Genomic DNA, 24,641 nt, shown 5'->3' with positions numbered 1-24,641 from the left:
AACAGATTTTCAGGGAAAGGAAAGAAAAATGCTACTTACCCAAGTATGCATATGTTCTAGGAACACAGAGCTGTAGAGTCATATGCTTTAGCAGAGATCACCATCTGACGTTGGGTCCGGATGTTAGCACTTTGTTTTTGTTTGTTTGTAGTCACGAGGTAGGTGACTCCTCCTTTCGGTGATAGTGGGCATGGGTATCGACTCCATCCTTAGATTGTTTTGCCATAAAGGGTGATGATGAAGTTAGTAAAGTAGTAAAGATAGATGTCCATGTAAATTGTATCCAAGTAAGATATCACTGCAACAGGTAAAGGTACCCTGGGAGGTGGGTGAGCTCATATGATTCTACAGCTCTATATGCCAAGAACAGATGCATACTGGGAAAGTAGCATTTTCGGTTTGAGGCATTTGAGCTGTAGATCATATGCTTTAGCATAGACTATAGAGAAGTTATTTCTGAAGCGGTGGATAACCTGTAGCTGTTGCAGTGGTTTGAAATAGCGTTTGTAAAACTGCCTGGCCAACACTAGCTTGTTGTTTCGTTAACACATCCACACAATAATGTTTTGTGAATGTGTGTGGTGTAGACCATGTTGCAGCTTTGCAGATGTCATCTATGTATATGTTTCCTAAAAATGCCATTGAAACCCCTAGTTTGCATTTAGAGTGCGCTCTAGGGGGAACTGTTAATGTGCGTTTAGCTTTAATGTAGCGTATTTGAATGCACTTAACTACCCACCTTGCAATGCCTGATTATGATATGGGATTGCCTTTATGTGCTGGAGCAAAAGCAACAAAAAGTTGTTTGGTTTTCCTAAACGGTTTTGTTCTTTCTATGTAGTACAGTAATGCTCTCTTAACATCTAATGTGTGAAGAGCACGTTCTGCCACTGAATCTGGTTGAGGGAAGAACACAGTCAACTCAACAGATTGGTTGATATGAAAGGCAGAGGTTACTTTAGCAAATAATTTGGGGTTAGTCCTAAGAACCACTTTATTTTGCTGTATTTCCAAAAATGGTTCGTCTATGGTTATTGCCTGAAGCTCACCAACTCTTCTTAGAAAAGTGATGGCCATAAGGAAGGCTACCTTCCAGGTGAGAAATTGTATTTCACATTTGTGCAATGGCTCAAAGGGTGGACCCATGAGTCTTGTAAGGACTATGTTGAGATTCCACACTGGAGAAGGTGGAAGTCTGGGGGGAATGAGTCTTTTAAGTCCTTCCATAAAAGCTTTAATAGCGGGCACTTGAAAAAGAGACAACTGCTGTCTATTTTGCAGATATGCAGCTATTGCAGCGAGATGTAAGTGTATGGATGTGTATGATAAATTAGAGCGTCGTAGGTGTAATAGATAAAAAATGATGTTTAATATTGAAGCACCTAGTTGTTCGATCTGATTGTTGTTACAGTAAACGACAACCTCTTCCACTGTGCTTTGAAGCATGCTCCTGTGGCAGGGCGTCTAGCCTCTTTGATACCATTCATACAGGGTGGCGGAAGAATAAGGTAGCCAAACTGTAGGATTGCAGGTGCCAGGTCGCAAGGTTAAGCTGACTGGGATCTGGATGTCTTATCTCTCCATGGTTCGGAGTAAGAAACTTCGGGGAAAGGAGTAGTTTTCGGTGGCGAACTACTGATCGATCCAACAAAATTGTGAACCAGGGTTGTCGGGCCCATTTAGGAGATATTAAGCGAAGAGTCATGGAGTGCGGTTTGAGTTTCCGAACCGCTAACTGAATGAGTCGGAGAGGTGGAAAAGCGTAAGCAAATATCCCTGACTAATTCATCCATAGTGCATTGCCTTTGGACAATGGGTGTGGATACCTGGACGCGAAGTTTGGGCATTTTGCTTTTAGGTGGGTGGTGAACACATCTATCCCTGGGAAGCCCCACATTTGGAAAAATGGGAGGAGAACTTGAGGGTGGAGTTCCCACTCGTGGATCTGCTGCCGCTGACGACTGAGCAGATCTGCAATTTGGTCGTTTACTTCTGGAAGATGTTCTGCAAGGAAATGTAGCTTTTGAGGTATGGCCTATCTCCAGATGCTCTGTGAGAGCTGGAGACAGTGCGCCCCCCCTACCTTTTGTATTTAGTACATCACTGTCATGTTGTCTGTGCGGACCAGGACAGCGTTGCCTACTAGATGAAGTTGAAAGGCTTTCAAGGCTAGAAAAATTGCTAGCAGTTCTAGATGGTTTATGTGGAGTTGTTGTAGCAGAGTCCGCATGCCCTGAATGGTATGTTTTTCCAGGTAAGCTCCCCAACCATTGAAGGGATGAGTCTGCTGTTCACACTATCTGTGGATCTGGATCGAGAAATGGCCGACCCTTGGAAAGGTTTTGTATGTTCCATCACTGCAGAGAGCGAGGAGTACGGCCATCTATCAACACCAGATCTGATAACTGACCTTGAGCCTGTTTCCACTGACGTGCTAAGCATTGCTGTAGAGGACGCATTTGAAGTCTTGCATAGGAACAATTAAAATGCAAGAAGCCATCATTCCGATCAATTGCATGAACACTCGGGCTGGTAATGAGTGTTGAGGCTGAAACTGATATTAGAGCTTGCATGTTATGTTATGTTATAGGTTTTTATTATGCGCACAGCTACTCCAGCTAAGGAGCGTCCTGGCGCATTGACAACATTGACATTGTTGCGAATCCTGAATGGATTGGGGTACGCTAAAGCTTTGCAAGTGTCTATTGTGGCTCCTAGATACACTTGTGTGTTGCATGGTTAGAGGTGAGCCTTGGTGAGGTTTACAGTGAACCCAAAGTCGTTAAGCAGTTGGACTGTCTTTTGTGTGTGGTGTAGGCAGCTTTGTTGTGATTTAGCTTTTATCAGCCAGTAGCCTAGGTAAGGGAAGACATGAATGTGCTGTCTTCTTAGATGAGCTGTGACTACTATCAGGCACTTGGTGAAGACCCTGGGTGCTGTAGTTACTCAGAATGGGAGAACTTTGAACTGAGAATGTTGTAAGTCTACCACAAACCTGAGATATTTTCTGTGAGCAGAGGGAATGGGAATATGGAAATAGGCGTCCTTTAAGTATAGAGTGGACAGAAAGTCGCCTTGCTGAAGTAGTGGGAGCACCTGTTGAAGTGTGACCATGTGAAAGTGGTCCAACTGTATGTACAGATTCAGCTGCCTGAGGTCTAATATAGGCCTGAGAGAGCCGTCCTTTTTGGGAACTAAGAAATGCAGGGAGTATACCCCGGTCCCTTGATATATTAATGGGACTGGCTCTATAGCATGTTTTTCTAAGAGAGATAGAACCTCTTGCTTTAAAAGGGTGAGATGTTTCAGTGACATTGCATGTGCTCTTGGAGAATATTTGGGGGAGTGCTGGTAAAGGTCCAGGCAGTAGCCATTTTGGATCATTTGTAGCACCCACTTGTCTGAGGTGATTGAACTCCAGACAGGTAAGAATTGGGAGGGACGTCCCCCGACAGTAGTGGAGTGATCAGGGGGTAGCGGAAGGAAATCACTGTGTTTGCGGTAAAGTGCGTGTGGAATTACCTCTTCCTCTTCCCCTACCATTGTTTCCTCTAAAACCTCTTCTAGAATAACCTCTGGATGAGGGGGATTGGTTGTTGCCCTTGTAAGAGGAGTAAGTATTCTCAGTGGACACTGTTTTTAACCACCCCTGTAAAAGGAGCGGTGAAAAGAAACCCTACTGGCAGGTAACTGCAAAGCCCCTATGGACTTTGCGACCTCAGTGTCTTTTTTCATCTTTTCCAGCAAGGTATCAATAGCTGGGCCAAAAAGATGTTCTTTGTCAGAGGGTTGGTTAAGTATGGAGGGTTGCACCTCCGGCTTAAATCCAGAAATTCTGAGACAAGCGTGTCTGCGTAATAGTACACTGCTGTTAATTTCATGAGCTGCTGTGTCTGCTGCGTCTAGTGCACATCTAATGGAAGTATTGGTAATGAGTTCACCTTCCTGAATAAGGTAATTAGCCTTAGATTTATATTCATCAGGCAAATATTGCATGAGTTTTTCTAGCTCATCGTAATGAGCCCTGTCATAACGAGCTAGCAGCGCCTGGGCTTTGGCAATGTGCTAGTTGTTTGCCGCCTGTGAAGCCACTCTTGTCTGAGGCATCAATAAGCTGGGACTCCTTGTCAGAAGGAGGGGTCTCTCCAGTGGCCTGTGAGTTAGCCCTGTTTCGTGTGTTATAGACTACAAGAGTCTAAGGGCAGCTGACCTTTAATAGGATTGGTAGGAGCTGATTTGTATTTTTTATCCACTCTAGGTGGGATTATTCTTGCCCTTACAGGATCTTTAAATACCTTGTCTGTGTGTTTTAACACACCTTTTAGCACTGGCAAGGTAAGAGTAGTTCCTTGTGAGGAAGTAAGTGTCGAAAAGAGAAAATCCTCTTCTAAAGGCTCTTTATGAAGCTCTAGTACATGATAATGAGCAACCCTGTTAAGAAGGTTGACATCCGGTGGGGAGGGTCTGGAGGGATACAAATCAGGGGCATCTGTATTTGGATCTGTGTGGTAATCCTCCCAAGGGTAAGTGTCTTGTGGTGGATCCTGATCCTCATCCCCATCCCCTTCATCCTGTGGGTCAGGTGTAATTGGTGTTGGTGGTGAATTGAATGGTGTAATAAACAAGTTAGGATTAGGAGGAGGGTTAGTACCCACATTCTTCTTCTTAAGAGGGATTTGCTAGTCCTCTGGTAGGTCAATTTTCCATTTTTTTGGATGGGTTACCTGAATATGTCCTGTTTTAGGGTTTATCGTTAGCTTTTTTTGTTTCAAGTCCAAAGGTGGCTCATTGGACGGAGGCTTTTTGGGGAGAGTCGCTTTCTCTTTACTTGGTGATTCCGGCGCCGAAGGTTTCGGCTCCAAGCCTTTGGGCGTCGAAGGTTGGGGCTCCGAGTGTTTTGCCTTGGAGGGTTTTGGCTCCAAGTCTTTCGCCCTGGAGGGTTTCGGCTCAGTGTCTTTGGCCTTGGAGGGTTTCGGCTCAGAGTCTTTCGGTGTCAAAGGTGGAATCTTCAGTCCCAAAGGTATGTTGACCAATAGATGCTTGGTCTTATGTCTTGGTGCCGAAGGTGTCGGTTCGACATCAGAGTGGGGCTGGCTCGAGCCTGATCCAGAAGGTTTCCATTTTTGTTTCGGAGCTGGGCTGGAGGGCGGGGCATCAGAAACTTTTTGTCAGTGCCAACCTGAACCCGAGGGCGAAGGAGGGACCGGAGCCTTTGTCTCATGTTGAATGGGCACAGGAGAATCTGTACTTACGGTACACTGACCCGCAGTGATGTCTTCTTCCATGTAAGAGTCGGCCTCGGACACGGAGATCTGCTCTTCTTCCTCTGGCCTATGAGCTGGGTGTTGGGTGGTGGAATCTTCTCCGAAGATGTACGGAACAGAGTCGCTCTGATGTTGCATCTTGTGGGGTCGACGATTGATAACAATACCGTTGATGGTAGTAGATTGCGCATCGAAGGGGTCCGAAAACTGTACCAAACTGGAGTGCAGCAATACACATCTGAACCTGATGGTGGAAAAAAACAATCTAAGGATGGAGTTGATGCCCATTTGCACTAATACCAAAAGGAGGAGTCACCTACCTCGTGACTACAAGACTTCGTCGAACAAAAACAAAGTGCAAGCATCCAGACCCAACACCAGATGGCGATCTATGCTAAAGCATATGACCTACAGCTCATATGCCTCGAACACACAGCTTCGAATAAAGCATTAAGAGAGACACTTCTAATAGAATGAAAAAGAGAACAATGGTAAATGTCTGCTGGTATGTACCCGACAAGCACACTATTATTGCCACAACCAACTACTCTCACCTTGCACCTAAATAGATCATTTATTTTCTCCACTGCCTTTTTTAAAGCATTGCCGCCTTATTTAGCCTGCACTTTTTGGAGCAATCAGATACATGAAGTTGAGCAACTACCAATCCTGGTGTTTCTAACCATGAAGAGGAGGGCTCTCCACGCTTCCAATTCAGACCCAGCCTGTGCTGGTGGCCCTGAACCCTGGAGATTAGAGTAGGTTTTACCTCCTTCCCTTCTCGCCTAGCCTGCTCTGCAGCTCCTGCATAAAGTCCATTCAGTTGGGCAGCGATGTAACCTGCATGTCTCCAGAGTGAATTCTGCTTTTGGGATTCAATTTGTTTCCTCATCCATTGATCTTGTTCCCTGCAGAGATAGAAAATGCACACCACAGCCAATTAGACACTTCCTTCAACCACTACTTGCTTTCTTAACTTCTATGTTATGATCTTTTATATTAAAACAACAGTTAGCCATGCTCTGCAAGAAGTATTAATATGTACTAGTACATAATCCTAGTGGGTCAGTTCATAACCATATACATGCTTTACAAGCGTGCATAGTGGTACCCATCTTTACTGCACACAAGGTATGACTATCAGTGTATATAGGAGCTGCATATAGATGCAAATGTGTACTTTGCCTATATATTCTATACGTAGACCTTAGCTGTAGTTTACATCTAGTGTACAGTGTATACAAGACATGTCTGTATGTTCAATTAATTGAGAAGGGTGAAAGGCCAGGCTGCACAGGCACCGAATGATCGGAATATTTAAAGAATATGTAAATACAGGTAACACCCACAATTCCAGTAACACAAAGCTGATAAATTTTATAGCAACATTCTAGGTGTAGAGCAAACAACCCAAAATAGCTTTCCTAGTTAAATCTTTTAAATCCATACAAGAGTATAGAAAATAAAAATGTGCCACAAATTAGAAAACTGTGAAAGTAACAATTCAAAAATAGAAAGCACCCAGTACTAAAAAAGAAAACATAATACAAACTCTAATAAGTGCAGAAAAATTACTTTTAAGACTAGTTCACTTTGTTCGAGCTAATTCCAAAAGGCAAAGATGATTTGCTGAATTCAAACATTGACCGTAAACTTAACAATATTTGGAGATCAAAAGAGCTCTGAGTCTCTTGGCATGCACATGTAGTCTCTGTTCAGGTCAATATAGAACATATGTAGAATCAATGCGAACGATGCCTAGCCCACCACTAAAACGTTAATATTCTTGCGTTAACTTCCACCCTAGCCATACCACCAATATGGCTACACCTTTTTGCCGCTTTTTTATTGTCTACACTGCACATTAGAAATCGGCAATGAGTCTGTTTAGTGAATATGTAATACCATACTAAGACTCTTTTGTGTATGTTTGTATTGTCATACATGTTGTATGTCCAGTGATGCTTTAAGAGGGAATCCCCCTCGCACACATAGAGCACCTTAGCGAGTGCTTCACATTGACCAATCACACACTCACTTGAATTAAGATAATTGCACCACCACTATTTTGGTCCTGAGGAAAGCCAGTTTTAATCACAAGGCCTGGCTGAAACATGTAGACCACACTTGGATGCAGGAGAACCTAATATATACTTCTAATACATCCAGCAGCCTTCTTTTAATGCTAACAGTGTCCCAGTTATTAAAGTATAATTTTACCCTCAGGGTACTGGGATCCCTGTATAGCTTTTAAACTTTCACCTTCACTTGACCCCATAGCACTCTCAGTAACATACCTGCTCCGCTGTATCCAGGCGTCGAAGCACACCCGGGATACACTCGGTGTCACTGGGTGGGCCCGATGATGAAGCATGCCACCAACCAGGTTGGTGGGTGAGGGCTTCATGAACAAACATAACGATTTGCGTTCTGTCATACAGCTTTTGAGTTAATTCACAAATAGGCTAGTCCCTATTGATTCTATTGATATAAACCCAGGGGTACGGACTAGCTTTCTAGTCCTCTCTCTCTCTTTTGATAAAGATACAATATAGAACATAAACATATGCTTTACAGTCACTAGTGTGCCACAGTAAGACATATTGTCCATACTCTTTTCAATTCTCTATTGTCCGTGTAGCGTGATGACGTAGTATAGGGGAATGAACAGCGAGGGGTGGACAAAGCTAACTTGTGAATACGGCGGACAATTTTGGGAGAGTAAATACACACTCTTCATATCGTTCGCCACGAACATCTGCCGCTCGAACATCTAATACCGGTCAGAAAGTACGTGGGGATTTGTAAAGTTTGAATTTTTTGAAGCGCGTATAAGAGCGCGAGGCTGAGTAGTTGTCTGTTTATACCAGCGAAGCATTTCAATCTTTCAATACCGTGATGTTACTACCAACCTTTTTTAAAAACATCGTATAAGCGACTGTGGAGACCTATGAGCACAGCCTATTGCGCCCAATACAGGACGCCCATCTAACGTTATGTTGCTATTTTTTCAGAAACTATCTTGAAAAATACTCCAAAAGGAGAAGTTGTGAGTATCATCTGCATGATCACGTTTTTATGCACATACCAAGAGCACCTCACTTATTCACTATAATAGCTTTACCTCACTTTTGCACTTTACATGACTTGATCGATGTCTTGGCAATTTTTTTCTGTTTATAGGCAACATCACACTTAGAACACTATAGATACACCATAGAAGTTTGCATAAACATTGTCTTGTATCAATAAGCGTTATATTTTGGCTTACAGAAAATACTCCCTGATGAAGAGCATGTTATGCTCGAAATGCATTGGAGATAATTACAAATGGGAGATGATTATACATGCGCTTCATGAATAAATACATGATTAAAATTCAAAGAGATAACTAACATTGGAATGAATGAATAAATTCATGAAATAATCGACTAAACAATTGTTTACTAAGAGAGTGCCCTAAGGGGGATGCACCAGGATTTATGGAAATTGCAAAAAACACAGTTGATGGACAGAATGTAGAACAATGTCATACATTCACCCCAGTACAAGGATCTAGGCCTAAATCCATCATTTTTTTGCACTCCACACCATGTCTGACCTGGGGTGGTGTGGAGTGCAAAAAAACGATGGATTTAGGCCCAGATCTCTGTACTGGGGTGAATGTATGACATTGCTCTGCATTCTGTCCATCAATTGTTGTTTTTGCATTTGTCACCCCGAGTGGGATGGGTATGCTCAAACGTGAGTCCCATGCTCTCCACACCACTGGAGTCAAGCTATCCAGGCTGATGAAGGCTGATAGCCAGAAACCGGTCCTTGGATGCTTGATTCCGGTCCAGGAAAGACATGGCTTGGCAGTTCGGGCTGGACTGTTCCCATGAGGCACAGGGTCAAGGCTGATTTGCATATGGCCATGTCAGACCTGGGGTGGTGTGGAGTGCACAAAAACGATGGATTTAGGCCCAGATCTCTGTACTGGGGTGAATGTATGACATTGCTCTGCATTCTGTCCATCAATAATTGTTTTTGCACCAGGATTTATGGGAGCACAAAAGTATATTTAGTTTCTAGACGTTCCAGGACGGAAACGGCACCCCAAGGTGCACTCAACAAGGAAAATAAATTTTGAACACTTCACTGTAATATAAACTATGGTTGTGCGCAAGCTCCAACTCTTTGCATTCTGAGACAGGTTAATACAAACTATGGTTGTGCGCAAGCTCCAACTCTTTGCATTCTGAGACAGGTAAATACAGCAGTCACCAAAGGAGCCAGCCTGTGAATTTCATCCAGAAGTCCCCAGTAGTGCCAGATTGATTTTCTTCAGATCCTAGGAAGCAAGAGTGTGCTAATTGTTTAAAGCTCCCTGGGTGTCAGGCCAGAGAAGTGACCTCGTTTCCAACAGAGCAAGTCTGTATTTTCAAGAGTGTGTCAGTCTTCAGAGTGAACCAGTTGATGCTAAGCCACACACTGTAATTTCGACAGAGCATACTACCAAATGCCAATTTTAGTTATACAAAATCAGGTATGGTGTGAAGTTGTAATTGAGTGGTTTCATTGCAGGTGACCAAACTTTCAGAAAGCAAAGACATTAAGTTTTTCTCCCTTTCCTTAGTTTTTCCTCACCCCTTCCTTTCCATCCGATTTCACCCAGAAGATTCGTCAGACTGCACAACATAGTGTTAGAGTGAACACAATTCTATACTTCTCACGTAGATATTGCAGGCTCCGACACATATTGTTCCTGGATCTCAGATTTGCTGAGTAAGCACTTGATGACGAACATCAAGTTATCCTCTGATTTGCAGCTCAAAGCAAAGCTGGAAATTAACCAAAAACAAGGTGGAACTCTGTGCTGCAGCATTACCTTCACTGATTCATGAGCAGCAAACAGTTTCCATTTCCTAGTGAAGTGAGCCAGTTCTTCTGCAGGAAAGAATAGCAGTCTCGGGCAACATCATACAGAGTGAACCGAAACCTGGGAACTCTACCTCGCATATGTGCAAACACTCACATGCATAGATTACCTTTTTAGGGAAATAATGGTCTCCAATACCAGAGTATTGGTAAAAAGACGTGTACTCCAATACCATAATTTGTGGCCATCAACCGTTAGAAGTCTCATAGGATGGTAGTCAACCAAGCTAAGCAGAGTATCACTTTGGGTGACCCCCAACAGAGTCTAGCACTCCGTTCAGTTCAAGAATTGGGTTGAATCCAAGTTCAGAGACACATGACATGGATCTTCTGTGCCAGAAAACATACCAGGTCTGATAGAACATTAAAACAAGATGTTTGTTAACACTGAGACAGCGGCTTTCAATCCTATAACCCTACATTGAGGGGCTTGCAAAACATATTGCACAGTTACAGAACACTGCTACATTTTAATGATGATGAAATGCAGTTATACTAGTACTAATGATAACTACATCCATACAGGGACTAATGTCAGGAGGTATCCAAACCAAAGAACCACTAGGACGCAAGAATAGAAACAGGAGGCACGGCTAACTCAGACTAGGAAGGCTGTTTACTTTATATTATATTTCTCCATGGATTTTCATTCTACAGATTCATGGTTAGACTGTTCCACACTGTAGCGATGAGGAGAGAAATGGCACTATTCCTTAAGGAGATACTAAACAGAGAGGATCTCGTTGATAATGCTCAAGGATAAAAAGATGGAAGTGCTGAGGTGAGCCATTTGTCTGAACATAGTGCTTTTTTCAACACAAATGATGGACCTGCACCAGTATCATAACACTAGTGCCCATAAATAAACATTGTTCCCACTCACTTTTGTCAAGGATGTTGTGAATGGTGGTGTGAGGCAAACAACTAATTGTGGTTTAGGGTGTTATATCTGCATTGCTTAAGATAGCTTGCTCTTTTCTATCATTTAAAATAAATGTTCACTTCGAATTTGATGGGTTTTCCAATTACATTATTTCATGACTATAGCTATGTATGGAGTGAAGCACGGGAGTCATTCCATTAGAGAAACGCAGCTGTTGCTGCTTCACAAAAACAAAATTCACTTTACAAAATATTCAATGCGTGCCACCAGGAGGTGTACACTAATTTAGACACTACTTTCTATATTCAGACTTTAACACTGATGCCCAAGTGACTAAAGCACAACAGATTTTGCTACAATGCTCTGATCACACGTCCAATGGTCAGCCCATTTTCAACTACCTCTTATTATGGGTACAAACTTGCAGTTCTATTCAGTGTTTGTGACAATCAATAAAGATGCCATAATAGAGAAGGAAAGAGTACTTATTTTTATTCTCAGTTCCAGGATACATTTCAAACTTTGATATTTTAACTAAAAAGATGACGATCACAACATTCCGTCCTATCTTCGCAACTGCTCACTGTCCGAGAGGCCTCTGAGGCAAACGCTCTATCCATCTGGAAGCCCACAAATCCAGAGACCATAACAACCGAGAATATTTCAAAGGCGGTGCTACCATAATATTGATTGTCAGACAGCCCACTCTCCTTCCCAGCCATATCAATCGTACATAGATTTAAGTTAAATCAGAATTCTGCAAAGCCATAAATAGGACATTCTAACTGCCAGGTAGTGCATTGTGAACTGGGAAGCTGCAACATAGCTTAAAGGTGCAATATTTCCATTTTTAGCTTTGTCAGTTCCTTCGCATTTATGTCCATTTACTTTATGAATTTTCTAGAAAATGATTGCTTTTTCTTGGATCAGATCACTAATTCCAGTTCAGTGATTTTTTTTTAAATTAGAATTTGCTCAAACACTCACCAGAGGAAATTCTTCACAGCTTCTAGCACAGTGGCGTTCTTTATCAGTTGGGGAAACAGGTTGTTAAAGTGGCTTTGCATGTCCCTGCAGAAAGAAGAGAATTCAAAACAATTGGGATCATGGAGACGTGGTTTTCTCATTTGAGAAGACCTTTTCCAGACCAAGGAAGGTCTCTGTGTAATTCCTTATGTATTTTTTACTTATCCAAAGTGTTTCACTCAACAATGATGGCCATGGTTATTTAGTACAAAATGATAAAAAGAAAATGTATTTGAACAGAAAAAAGCATACGAGGGCTACGTTTAATTTATCAAGGTTGTGATAAAGGACAATTTAAAAGTTAAGACTCAACAAATTGTTTCTGTAAACTACTATGGTGGCAAACATGTAAAACTGAGGAAACATGTGTGATCCTTTATGGTACATCATACTAACTTAACTTGTGACTAGGAGGTAGGTCATGCTAGTTTTTTTTTTTTTTAAATGGCTAAAAGCAAAAATACTTATTGGTTTCAAAATGAACAATTTGCCACGGTAGCCCATGGCACTGAAGGGAACAACACTGTGTTAGAATGTGCTTCTTGTGAAAGAGCAGAGCACCATCACTCACAGTGAATGTTGCCAACTGTAGGGGAGTGGTGGCCATTACCCTATGCTGTATGGTATAGTAAGTGGAAGCATCAATGTGAGTGATATAACAGAACACTGGATAAAGACAGCTTGCTCAGAGCCACTATAAGTAATTATTTTATATGTTTAAAATTAAAAGGCATTGGTTACCGCCAGGTCGGAATAAAGAGTATTAGAAGCACATACAAGATTCAAAGGGAATTATTTTAAGAGTGCATGCCCCCAAACGAACAGTTCATACCCTTTATATGGAACAATGTATACCCTGATCCACGTACATACCGACAATCATATTTAATGTAATGCACCCTATACTCCAAAAACGGATAAATAGCTTATGATATCCCCACTTCCTCCCACCAAAGAATGCCCCCCAACTCAGAGCCAAATCTCAAACCACATTCCCAACAATAGCAACATTCACAATTGAATGTTGATGTACATTTGGAAATGTCAATAAAAACTATACCTTAATTTATCATTCACATTTGAGAATAGTTTTAACAGGAATGAATCGCCAATGAACTTGCAAGAACCACAATCCCAAAACTTTACATGGTACTCAGGCACACTGCCCCCCACCCCTCCAGTTAGAGAGGAATACCCAGACACTGGTCACTAAAAGCTGTCATACTACTCCCACAGTTTGTTAGAACTTTATAGTGATCCCATCCTTTCATTGGGAGATAGCTGCGAGTGTAACATTTTCCATTTATGAGAGTCATGTACAAGCATAATTTCCAGTAGGTCACTAGGATTGTCTTTGCCGACAATAAAATGTAGTTTATTAGTCTCTTCTCAACTTTACTGACACCCATGAGAGGAATGTCATCCAGGACTTAATCTAATTCTAGTTCCTTCAAATACTTTTGGTCAAAGAATGTGGGTCAATAGTGCCATTTTGTGGCATCCATGTGTAAGACTTTGAAAGAGGTAATATAAATTCTTGGAAGACCATCACTCTAGTTTGTATCTTAAAAGGAACATCAAGCGCCATTCTCCAGGCAGACGATAGTGTCCACTTTGAAGCTCCAATATATGGAATGGGAATTCTATCAAATGATTTGATTTTGCTGTAAAGATGATCGATTACTTAAAAGTTCAAACTGTCTAAGGTTCAAACCTGCAATGTCTCAACATTCAGCAGAGGGCATTTCCAAGTAGGGGAGCCGCAGGTCGGTAGTGCCCATCTGCTCACAGAACATATGGCAGTAATATGGATGAAATGCTACTTGACATAATATTTTTAAATATAAGGTTACATTCCTGGAATGTTTATGAGATCTCATAATATTAAGCCAGACACACAGATATGTGAAAGATAAGGCCTACAAGAAGGGAAACAAGGGCAGCATTAAGTCAAATTTTAAATGGACAGGATGGACAAAAATGAAAAAGAAATAGAACAGGATTGACAAAGTCATCTGCAGACATAAAGGGCAAAGTGGTAGAGAGGAAGGACATGAAATTAATACTGCATGATTAGAGAAGGTGGGTGGATTATAAATATTCTAAAGTACTTAAAACCAATGTGAGATTAATAAAGTGTGATTCTGCTGAAGGCTACTTATTGAGCAGAAGTGAGAGAATCAGAATTATGTGAAGCTGAAACCAAAATATGTTTAAAAAGTTGGACAGGTCATTTAACAAACAACGTTTGATAGAGGAAGTATTTCTGTGGCATTCTTACTGATTAAAACGTCAATGGGCCTTTAAGACGCTTCCAGGCATGTAGAGACCTGGACCAACCTACTATTCTGACATGGAAAGTATAAGCAGAGGGCACTACAAATGTTTCTTCCAAAAGAGAGCAGAATCATGGTGTCCAGGCCTGGCCATTTGCTTGACAGGTTGGTCCCTGCTGGCAGCATGGAGGAATGCATAGTAGAGATAAAGACAGTGTAATGATCAGACAGGGTTAAGAATTACCTGGGACCTATGGCCAAAAGGCCCTGAGCCACAAAACCATGCGGAAATGAAAATGATAAGACATCAGCAGCTAAAGTTGAGTGCAATCGTTCCCTGGGAGTTCATTCAGCATATGAGATCCACAAAGTAAAGTCTTATAGACCCTCCTGAGATACTGTAAAATGGCTCTGTCAAGCTGAGAACCCCTGGTCTTAATCTCAGCCTGGAAACTATAGGCCAATTAGCCTAATTGATTCCCTCTAAAAGATCATGGGACGGCTTGTATTAAACAAGGTTCAGGATTGGGTTGATATACTATCTCCACTCCGGGCAGGTTTTCGGGCCTGTACCAGTACTATTGATCAGATATTTCGCTACATTTTGCTATACTGGAAGACGATGGTCTTGGACAAGGGCAGCTTACACATGCTGCCTTTGTGGACCTTAAGTCAGCCTTCGACCTTGTCCTAGCAAACTATGGGTAGTACTGCAATATTTGGGGATGCCCCCCGAATTATTATCCTTCATTGCAAGACTCCATGAGGGTAATTACGCAAAAATCAGGTGGGGCTTACAGGGACAGACTACAAATCCCTTTCCTGTAGAAAAATGGGTGTGGCAAGGCTGCACAATGGCACCAACACTTGTCTCTTTGTTCATCAATGGGATTGCAAAATTTCTGAAGCTACCCGCACTGATGACCCCGTCTTGGCCGGTGTGAGAATCCTCATCCTAATGTTCGTGGATGATGCGTTGATTATCGCTAAAACACTGAGCGGTCTACAATGAGCCCTGTTACTCTTTGAAGAGTTTTGCCATCTACTGGGCTTGGAAATCAACATATCAAAAACAACATTTATGACTTTTAACCCCCATAGATCATCAGAGGATGTATACTGCTGAATAAGCAGCCCTTAGAACAAGTAAATGACTTCACATATCTAGGGGTCATTTTGCAGAAAGACATGAGGTGGAACTGGCAACTTGGCATGGCCACATTGAAGCATCGACAACTGGCTGGAACCCTACAAACTGAGTTTAATGCATCTCTAACTAAACCAGTTAGCCCGGTATTGCAAATATATGATACAAAGGTTGTCAGTTCCGCTTTATATGGGGCGGAGCTCTGGGGGTTTGAGAACCTCTCTAAACTAACAACAGCAGCAAATAGGTTCCTACATAAAATTACTAACCTGCAAAGTTCCCCAGTACGTCCATTGCTATGACCTAGGAAGCACGTCTCTGGCCGATATAGCCAAATTGAGCCCCTTGTTATATTGGCAGAGAATCTGGACAACACCGGAATTGACACCTTATTCTGCGGGCCTTAAGGATTTAATTAGAGCAGACTGCCATAAAAAAATCAAATGGCTGCAGGAAGTTAGAATTAGCTTATCTTAACAAGTATTGGCATGGCAATACTATGGGAGAATCCAACAAGTACTACGTTTCCTCCCAAAGCGCTGTTGAAAGAAAGGTATTGGGGTTGGGTGACTGATAACATCTGCAGGAGTAGTGATTCTTCATCACTTACAGGGCACTTCTCCAAAACTGGAACCATACTGGGACATCATAACCAAGCCACATGATAGAAAGCTACATTTTCAACTAAGAGTTGGCTCACTACCCGTAAGGTTGTTTACAGCAAGATGGGATTTACTAGGCGACACCTCTTGTCCCATTTGCCATGCACAATCGGAGTCCATGGCCCACCTGTTATTTGTCTGTCCAGCTTACATTGCCCCACTTCGTATGTGGCTGTCCCCAATTTGCAGATCTCTGGGAACTAGAAGGAATGATGTTGCTCTCAGGTGCCATTATTTCCGAGCGCAGTAATCTATTTGTCATTGCCCTGGCAAAATTCTTGGGATGGGCATGGCCCATTAGTTCTCGAGCAGTTTCTGTAGGGTAGAGATCTGTAATTGCTTCAAGCTTTTTAGTCTTTCACATGAACTTCAGACCCACTTTCCATTTATTAACGCTAAGAGATTGCATGGTAAGGGACTGACATGAAGTTAATGAACTAGTCTGGAAAAGCGTAGTAAGTTCCACGAGGAATCTTAAATGTATTTTGTATGTATAGGTATTTTAAAGTCTGATGCTTTCTAACTGACTTTTATGGATTTTACAGTTTTAACGGAAGGTTCCTTTTAAATCCTTTGTTAATGATGGGTCATGATTTTATTTTTTGTATCTTTGCTTTGATGACTAAATTGTCGAATAAAGCTAATATGACTGACTGAATAATTTTCTAGCTGACAGCAATTACATTGTTTAAAGATAGCTATTATCCTGGAGTAGGAGATAGCATGCATACTCTTAAGACATGCCCAACCAAGCCAGCCTTTATCCCTGTGCCCAAAAAGAGAGGATGTCCAGGGTCGAAGGGTGCTGTTGCTCTATCTTTGGGCCCTATTCTTATCCTGTGGTCCTTAATAAGACTAATAGGTCTAGAGATTTAATCAACATTAAAGAGAGCCCAAATGAAGAGGAAAAGCTATGGATATGTTGCGGAGACAGTCAAAAACCTTGGAGACGTAGCTGTGAACATGTTGCACACTATATTGGTGCACACAGGAGATAACACGGAAAAGATATGTTTCTTAAGAAAGAAGTACACAGCTGATTGGCTAGGTAAGGAAGGGTATGTATGGCTCTGGAGTACAGGAGAAGCAGGCTAACTCGATGTGCGGACTTATTAGCAGTGTCTGTAGAAGGGTTAAAATTAACCACATGAACGGAGGGACCGTTCAGGAGACAGACATTGGAGATGACATACTCACAGGACTGAAGGTTTGTTATTGGGTTTGTCGTCATTATCGAAAACCTGATGGTATTCTTCAAAAGAGGAATTTTACATTACTTCTTCCCACTATGTTGCCCCACTTTGGCCACAGGGAGAATTTATAAATATTGATAAGAATTTTTAAGTGCCGCTTAGGGAAAAACAGAGCGCAAGAGAGCTGCTATGGTGCTTTTTATTTAAGGCTCCCTACCTTACCTACAAATGAACTTCACAGAAGGTTTTCATAAGCAGTCTAGTATGACATGAGAACAGGTATTCATTTAGGTAACATGTTTTTCTCCCAGCCTAGCTATTCCTGAAATAGCCTTCAAGACTCGAAAATGACAAAACGCCAAAGACCTAAAGAAACAACTGCATTACTGCCCTACAAACCTCTCATATATACAAGAAACCTCTTAAGACCGCTCACCGGCCAACAGCCAAGGAGTGAATCACGTTTTGTCTAAGTTAACATCTGTACTCATGACATATTCAGGCTTGACTATGGTGGGAAATATTCTGTGAAGATCAATAAAACTATTGGAAGGTTTTATATAAACTGAACTTATGACCTGTCTTTTACTGCTATGAAGAGAATACCAGAATGTCAGTGGTAATATCAGAATGCTTTTCCAGGTTTCCCATGATAGGAGGCCCAAATCCAGTAGAGCTGAAATGTAGGCACCTCTGACAGAACACAATGGGAACATAAACTACTATTATAAGCAGTCTTAGCCCACCAAACCAACCACTGACATTGCAAAACAGAATACCAAGAAATACTGAATCTGGGTGGTACGCACATTGAGGTGAGGTAACCTTCCAGATATCCAGCTGCAAACATGATCTCTTCATTGCTTCTGTCTTCGGACCCATAACCAGCACGTATCTCCAGAACTCCCCACCCTGTGGACTGAATGGTGTCGTTGTAGAAACCATAGGCATCTCCGTTTCTGTCTAGCACATCTTTCACTAGTGCTGTTTGAGTGTCTCTCATCCAGTACACTGTGGCACAGCGAAGTCCTGCAACAAGGGACAGCATCTTAGTTGGCTGGAATTTTGAATTACAAATTTACAAGTAGAAGTAGTAATAATGCGATTGGGTGAGTATTTTGCAGCAGTGTCGATTGTTATTTTAAACAGACTACCATGACATTATCATTAAAATATAACTCCACCCGTAAATAACAAATACATTCTCACTCAGGTCAGACTCAGGTCAATCTCAGTCAGGTAAAACTTTATTCATCTGCGAGGCCATAAAAGATGCACAGCGCAAAATACATACACAACCTGTTAATTCAAATGTACAGCACAAACTTTTAAAGGACTCCGGTCGAGCACAACTCATTGGCACATCTTTCCTGATCTTAATAGACGCACACATTTAACTGATTAAGGTATGGCAAAGAAATTCAGAGGATAAACATTCTAATCACTAGTATATGCAGTAGACCTTTGTATTCTCTACCATTCCTATGTTACTCTTAGAGTATATCCATCCGTATCCCTTCCCTATGTATATAGAGATAACTCTAATCACTAGTATATGCAGTAGACCTTTGTACTCTCTACCTTTTCTATGTGACTCTTGCGTATATCCACTCGAATCTCTTCTTTCAGTGACTTTACAATTTGTACATTTGCAATTTTTCTTTCTGTTTGTATCTCTTCCTTGTGTGACTTTACATCTTGTACATTTGCAATTGTTTTCTGTTTGTATCTTTTATGTAACGCATGTAATCCTTAGTCCTTATGTTCTGCAACTGGTTCTTATGTTAAGCGCTCCGACACCTTCGGGTAAAGTTTGCGCTATATAAAATCGCATTAAATAAATAAAATAAATAAATAAATAAATGACTGAGACTGTTTAGCGGAACGACCACCAACCAAACGTAAAATGGGGCATACAGTATTTTCCCGGAGACGGAATAAAAACTATACAAAAACATAAAATGTAAACACAATTGCTGACTAGTATTGTTACAAGTACAGCACAATAGGTATGGAAACCATCTTCCCTATAAAGGATGAGCTATCCAAAATGGACAGGATTTAACTTAAAATGTGTAAAAGAAAAACGGTTCTCCGGGTTAGGTACCCATTCCAGAAAAGATCCAGATTGAACTGGAAAGGCGATCTCCATGTGGTAACCCTCCGTGCTATATCTGAGAATTTTGTTTGAGCAATTTATATTACTGTTGCCAAAAAAAAAAAAAAAAAAGGTTTGAACCAAGCCTTTTGAGTTACTGTCAATTTCATTAGGCCAATAAAAAAAAGTTGTGCCACACCCAAATCTATAAGAGATGTTTTAACATAGGCCAGCCAGGGGATATTTTGTCCATAACCTAAGACAAGACGGGAAAAATTAGTGTGAGGTGAATTGCTGAGTTTAACCCAAAGTTGAAAGGGGGCTAATTTGACTGTGTCGTCAAAGTATGGCAGATTTATTTAGAAGTACACATAGGAGCTGCAATAATATGAAAAGAAATGTATTTCTACAGTTTGTAAACGGATAGAATTTATATACCCCCACACACCTGCCCAATAGGTGCCAAAAGATTGACACTTGGTTTTATATAAAGAAGTAAAGTCCCTTATTGGTTTGCGTTTGAGTTTTCTGGCTAACAAGAAAGTTGCATCAATCACATTACCAATTTTGAGCGCCCTTTGAGTCAATAACATGTCCCAGGTTAAAATGGACGCAGCGCCAAGCAGCAGGAAGGACACACCGGGGTGAGCACGAGAGGCACCAGCACTACCCGGCCACGCCCCTGTCAAGCCGGGCCCTTTAAATCTACCTCGCGTCTCCCACTCCGCGGGAGATGCAGCGCCAAGCAGCAGGAAGCAGGGAGGACACACCGGGGTGAGCGCGAGAGGCACCAGCGCTACCCAGCCACGCCCCTGATATTACCAGCACCTGGTTCCGGCCCGTGGGACGCGCACGGACGGCGCCGGGCGAAGCCTGGGCAAAGGGCGGGCCGTCTGTGGCCGTCAGGTGCCAGAAGAGGCCGGGCCGGGCTAGCCCCCTGACATCTCCAGATGGGTAAGCGCAAGAAAGGCACAAGTGCTGAGGAGGGGGGGAAGAAAGCTAAGGTGCCTAGACATTCCGAGTCGATCATATCCTATCTTTCATCCGCTGTGGGGGTTCTTACGAAGGAAATTGCGAACGCTGAGCAAGAACTCGGCATCACCCCATCGCACCCCGTAAATCTCACACAGGTCACCGACAGCGGAAAAGCTCCACATATTCCATTAGAGCCTGAGGTGGTTCTGATTCAACCCACGAACATTGCGGTTCCTACTGTTTGTCCTTCCATCGGCAATCCCCGATCCCCTTTACTAGAACGATGTATTCCGGCCACTGGTAATGAGCCTAAGAGGAACTCTAAACAAAGGAAAAAATTAGATGCCTCAACAAACAGTGTGACCATAACTAATGACAATCTTGGAGCCCAGCTAGAGTCCATGTTTGTAACACGGATAGAGCCATTACTTATGGGCATAGCAAAAGACATTGTGGACACTCTGAATACGTGTGTAGCTGGTCTTCTCAAGAAATGTGCATTATTAGATACTGATGTTAAAAATTGTACCCGGAGTCAGGATGTACTTCAGCCTGCAATTGTCCCCTCATGTAAAAACCCCAGGGAGGCCCCTAGACCACCTGGGCCCTTGCCGACTAATGAAGGGGGGTCTCTGTTATTGGTAGGAGCAGGGAGATCTACAAACGACCAAGTAGCGTCTCACCAATTCCTGTAAGGCCAAGCCCCTTGACAAGTAGCATACCGATTTCCATCCCAGGCTCTGGTACCTCACCGAGAGGTTGTAAAACTAAGTTGGACCTGCCCCCGGAGGCCGCTCCGTTAGTGGCCACATTTATTGGTGTTCCCCCTTTACAAGAGGGTGAGGGTGAGGGTGAATCAGTCCCAGACCCGATGCAAAAGGCCAGAGCTTGGTGTAACGAATTCTGTAGCGGGGGGTTGAACATCTCTAACAGGATCATCATGGCAAGAAGGGTGGGCTGGATTGGGAAATGCCAAAAGAAAACAGATGGGGACTGCGTCATAGTTCATTTCAACGCTGTGGACCTGGCAGATAGGCTGTCTGGGATGGCTCGGAGGTCACATATTCTGGTAAAATGAGACCCGTCCCTTTGGGTTTTTTCTATCCACCCCCGGTCACTCACTACGGGTTGTGGCGCCCAGGGATGGAAAGGAGTGCACAGGGAACTGATCTGGGACGTACAGGGACTCAGGGGAGATGCCTGCATGCCCCAGATGGGGAGTTGGGCCCCTTTGCGGTTCTCCGCCCTCAGCCAAGCTGTACACCTGTAGAGCCCAGTGGTCCAGTCCTGAGTAACCGATTTGCCCCTCTCTCTGCTATTGAACAGATAGATTGACTGCCAGCATTGACTCCACCGAGTACCCTTGATATGTCGAACTCAGATGGGTCAGCGGAGTGTAATATCATCAGCTGGAATTTTGCCGGCATTAGAACTAAAAGGGGAGATTCTGCTTGGCTTGATTTTGTCTCTAGTTTTGACATAATCTCCTTGCAGGAAACATGGGATCCTTCCCCTAGCTTTTGGTTGGATGGCTTCTCCAGCTTTGTGGTGCCGGCCACCCCAAGTACTGCAGGTAGAGCTAAAGGTGGTCTTATCATGCTCTTTTCCTTAAAACTCAAGGGAAAACAAAAACTGGTGGAAACTGGGTCCCCTAACCTATTAATAGTTGAATGGGTTGTTTCGTCTAGCTGTAAATCAATCCTTATACATTTTTATAATTCTTGGGACAGGGATGACAACACTAAACACATTGCATTGCTTGAAATTTTTTTAATTAATCTCAGTCAAAATCATTACACTAACTTTGAGCTCATCTTAATGGGCGATTTTAATATTCAGCCTTGCAATGGAGTATGTCATACCGGGAGCCAAGAGGCCCCAGAAGGCTCAGGGATTTCTCACTTCGAGCATTCCAGACAAGGAGAGGCCCTCGAGGAACTGCTGGCTAACTCTAACCTTTTTGAATATAGCTGCACTGAGGGCGAGGTCAGGGCATTTACTTTTAAGGGCACTGACCCAGGATCGGTGCTAGATTACATCTTCGTGACTCCCGGCATCTTAAGAAGAGTGGTGACCTACAAAGTAATCATGTCAATTTTCAGTGACCATAACCCGGTCCTACTTGCGCTGCGGTGGCGTGACCCCATAGGGATCAGGACTAGTCCTCCCCAAAATGAGTTCGTCATCATCCCAAAGGACCAAGGGAGAAGGCTCAAGTGGGCAAAGGTCGTACCGGATAATTTTCTGGTGAAATTACTCCCGAAAATTGAAGGTAATATGGCACTTTGTCAGGACCGCAATACCCCTAGGGAAGTAATCTTGGGTGCTTTTGAGTCAATATGCGCACATATTTCGCATGATTTGACGACTAAACCCCGCAATGGAGATAACTATCCACATAAATGGTTTGACTCCGATTGCTCAAAAGCCCATAGGGCTTTATTACAAGCTCTGAAAACTATTCCCAGAGATAAAAGATCCATAGGTCGTACGCTACTCCACCATTCCAGCGGGTATACCCCAAGAGCATCATGGTAAATGTACACGCCTAATCCCTGCTGATGAGCGTTAATGAACGCAAAACACGTGTCCAGGGATGGCAAGCACACCAAGTGAATACCTTGAAGACTCAAGACCCTGGTAAAAGCACACCCGCTGATACCGGACTACATCGACCATCATGCTCCGGGGTCACACGCTGATGGGACGAGCAGTGTGCGACCTCATGTGGACTTACTATTTATACAGGCTCCCTTGAGCCGGTGTGAGGTGACGACCTCGAGATAACGCATCTGCGCGCCTTAAAAGGTATCTGGACCTATGAACACTTTCGGCAGCCCATGCAGCAACCCCGTGCACACGCCTAATCCCTGCTGATGAGCGTTAATGAACGCGAAACACGTGTCCAGGGATGGCAAGCACACCAAGTGAATACCTTAAAGACTCAAGACCCTGGTAAAAGCGCACCCGCTGATACCTGACTACATCGACCATCATGCTCCGGGGTCACACGCTGATGGGACAAACAGTGTGCGACCTCATGTGGACTTACTATTCCCAGAGAAAAGGTTGTTATCGCAGAGAGGAGGAAGATGTATAAACAAATGATTAATAGTAGGAAAAGTGCCATAAAAAAGGACGAATGGGACAAATTGATGTCAATTGATGTTTTGCGTGACAGTAATCAGTTCTGGGCGACAATAAACCAGACCTTTTTCTCAGACGCAGATAACACAGCCATGGACTGTGTGATCCCTGATGAGAAATGGCTTTGTCATTTTAGAGAAGTTTATGGAGTATCTGAACCGGGCGCCCCAAGAAGTGTGCCGCTGGTTTCCAAGTCAGCCCCCTTACAATTTAACTGTGAGGAAGTAGAGAGAGCAATTTCTGAGACCTCAAAAAACAAAGCCCCTGGGCCGGATGGTGTTCCCTCAAACCTATACAGACATTCACCCAAATTGTGGGCCAAGACGCTCACAAATGTATTTTACGCGGCAAATGGTAATATTTTTCCTGCCACATGGGCCACTTCAATCATTGTGCCGATTTTCAAAAAAGGGCAGCGTGATGACCCTGCATGTTACAGACCCATTTCCCTGTTAGACTCTGCGATTAAGATTCTAGGCAGAGTCTTATTGTACAAACTAAGGGATAACATTGAGAGCAGTGGGGTTCTGTCTAATTTACAATACGGGTTTAGAGAAAAAAGAGGTACGCTGGATCAGTGTTCAAACCTGCACCTTTTGATTTCCAAATACACAGTAGCTAAGGAGGGGTCGTTATATCTAGCTTTTATGGACCTCTCCTCGGCCTTCGACATGGTGAATAGAGACAAGTTGTGGCCAATTCTCCTGGAGATAGGGATTGATCCCCCCTTGTCAACTTTATGGCGTCCCTGCACCAGGAGCTATTTGCAAAAGTCAGGGTTACAAAGGAGGGCAGGTGCACGAGCCGCTTCAAATCTGAGCGGGGGGTGCGTCAGGGCTGCATTCTAGCCCCCCTTCTTTTTACCATCTATAATAACGAGCTAGGCAACTTCTTAGATGCTCCAGGGGTGGACGTCCCGCGTATAGGAGATGCAGCTATATCGGCTCTCCTATACGCGGACGATGCAGTCTTAGTAGCCCGCACTGGGGTGGGACTCCAAAGATTGCTGGACCGATTTGGGATCTTTATGGACCGTTTGGACCTAAAGAT

The 24,641-nt window shown here is 43.0% G+C and overlaps 1 protein-coding gene across 2 annotated transcripts in view; it reads right to left on the bottom strand.

Moving 5' to 3' along the window:
- PLBD1 (phospholipase B domain containing 1) overlaps positions 1–24,641 on the bottom strand; it is a 386,856-nt gene that overhangs the window by 249,087 nt on the left and 113,128 nt on the right. For both annotated transcript variants that reach the window (XM_078641128.1, XM_078641133.1), the window contains exons 3-5: positions 18,181–18,400; positions 12,055–12,138; positions 6,034–6,172 (exon numbers count right to left, since the gene is read on the bottom strand). In XM_078641128.1, coding sequence (XP_078497254.1) covers positions 6,034–6,172; positions 12,055–12,138; positions 18,181–18,400 — 443 coding nt within the window. The remainder of the gene's footprint in view (positions 1–6,033; positions 6,173–12,054; positions 12,139–18,180; positions 18,401–24,641) is intronic.

This window comes from Lissotriton helveticus, chromosome 1_1, assembly GCF_964261635.1.
Source record: "Lissotriton helveticus chromosome 1_1, aLisHel1.1, whole genome shotgun sequence".
Lineage (NCBI taxonomy): Eukaryota > Metazoa > Chordata > Amphibia > Caudata > Salamandridae > Lissotriton > Lissotriton helveticus.
This window is presented reverse-complemented; position numbering and strand designations above follow the sequence as displayed.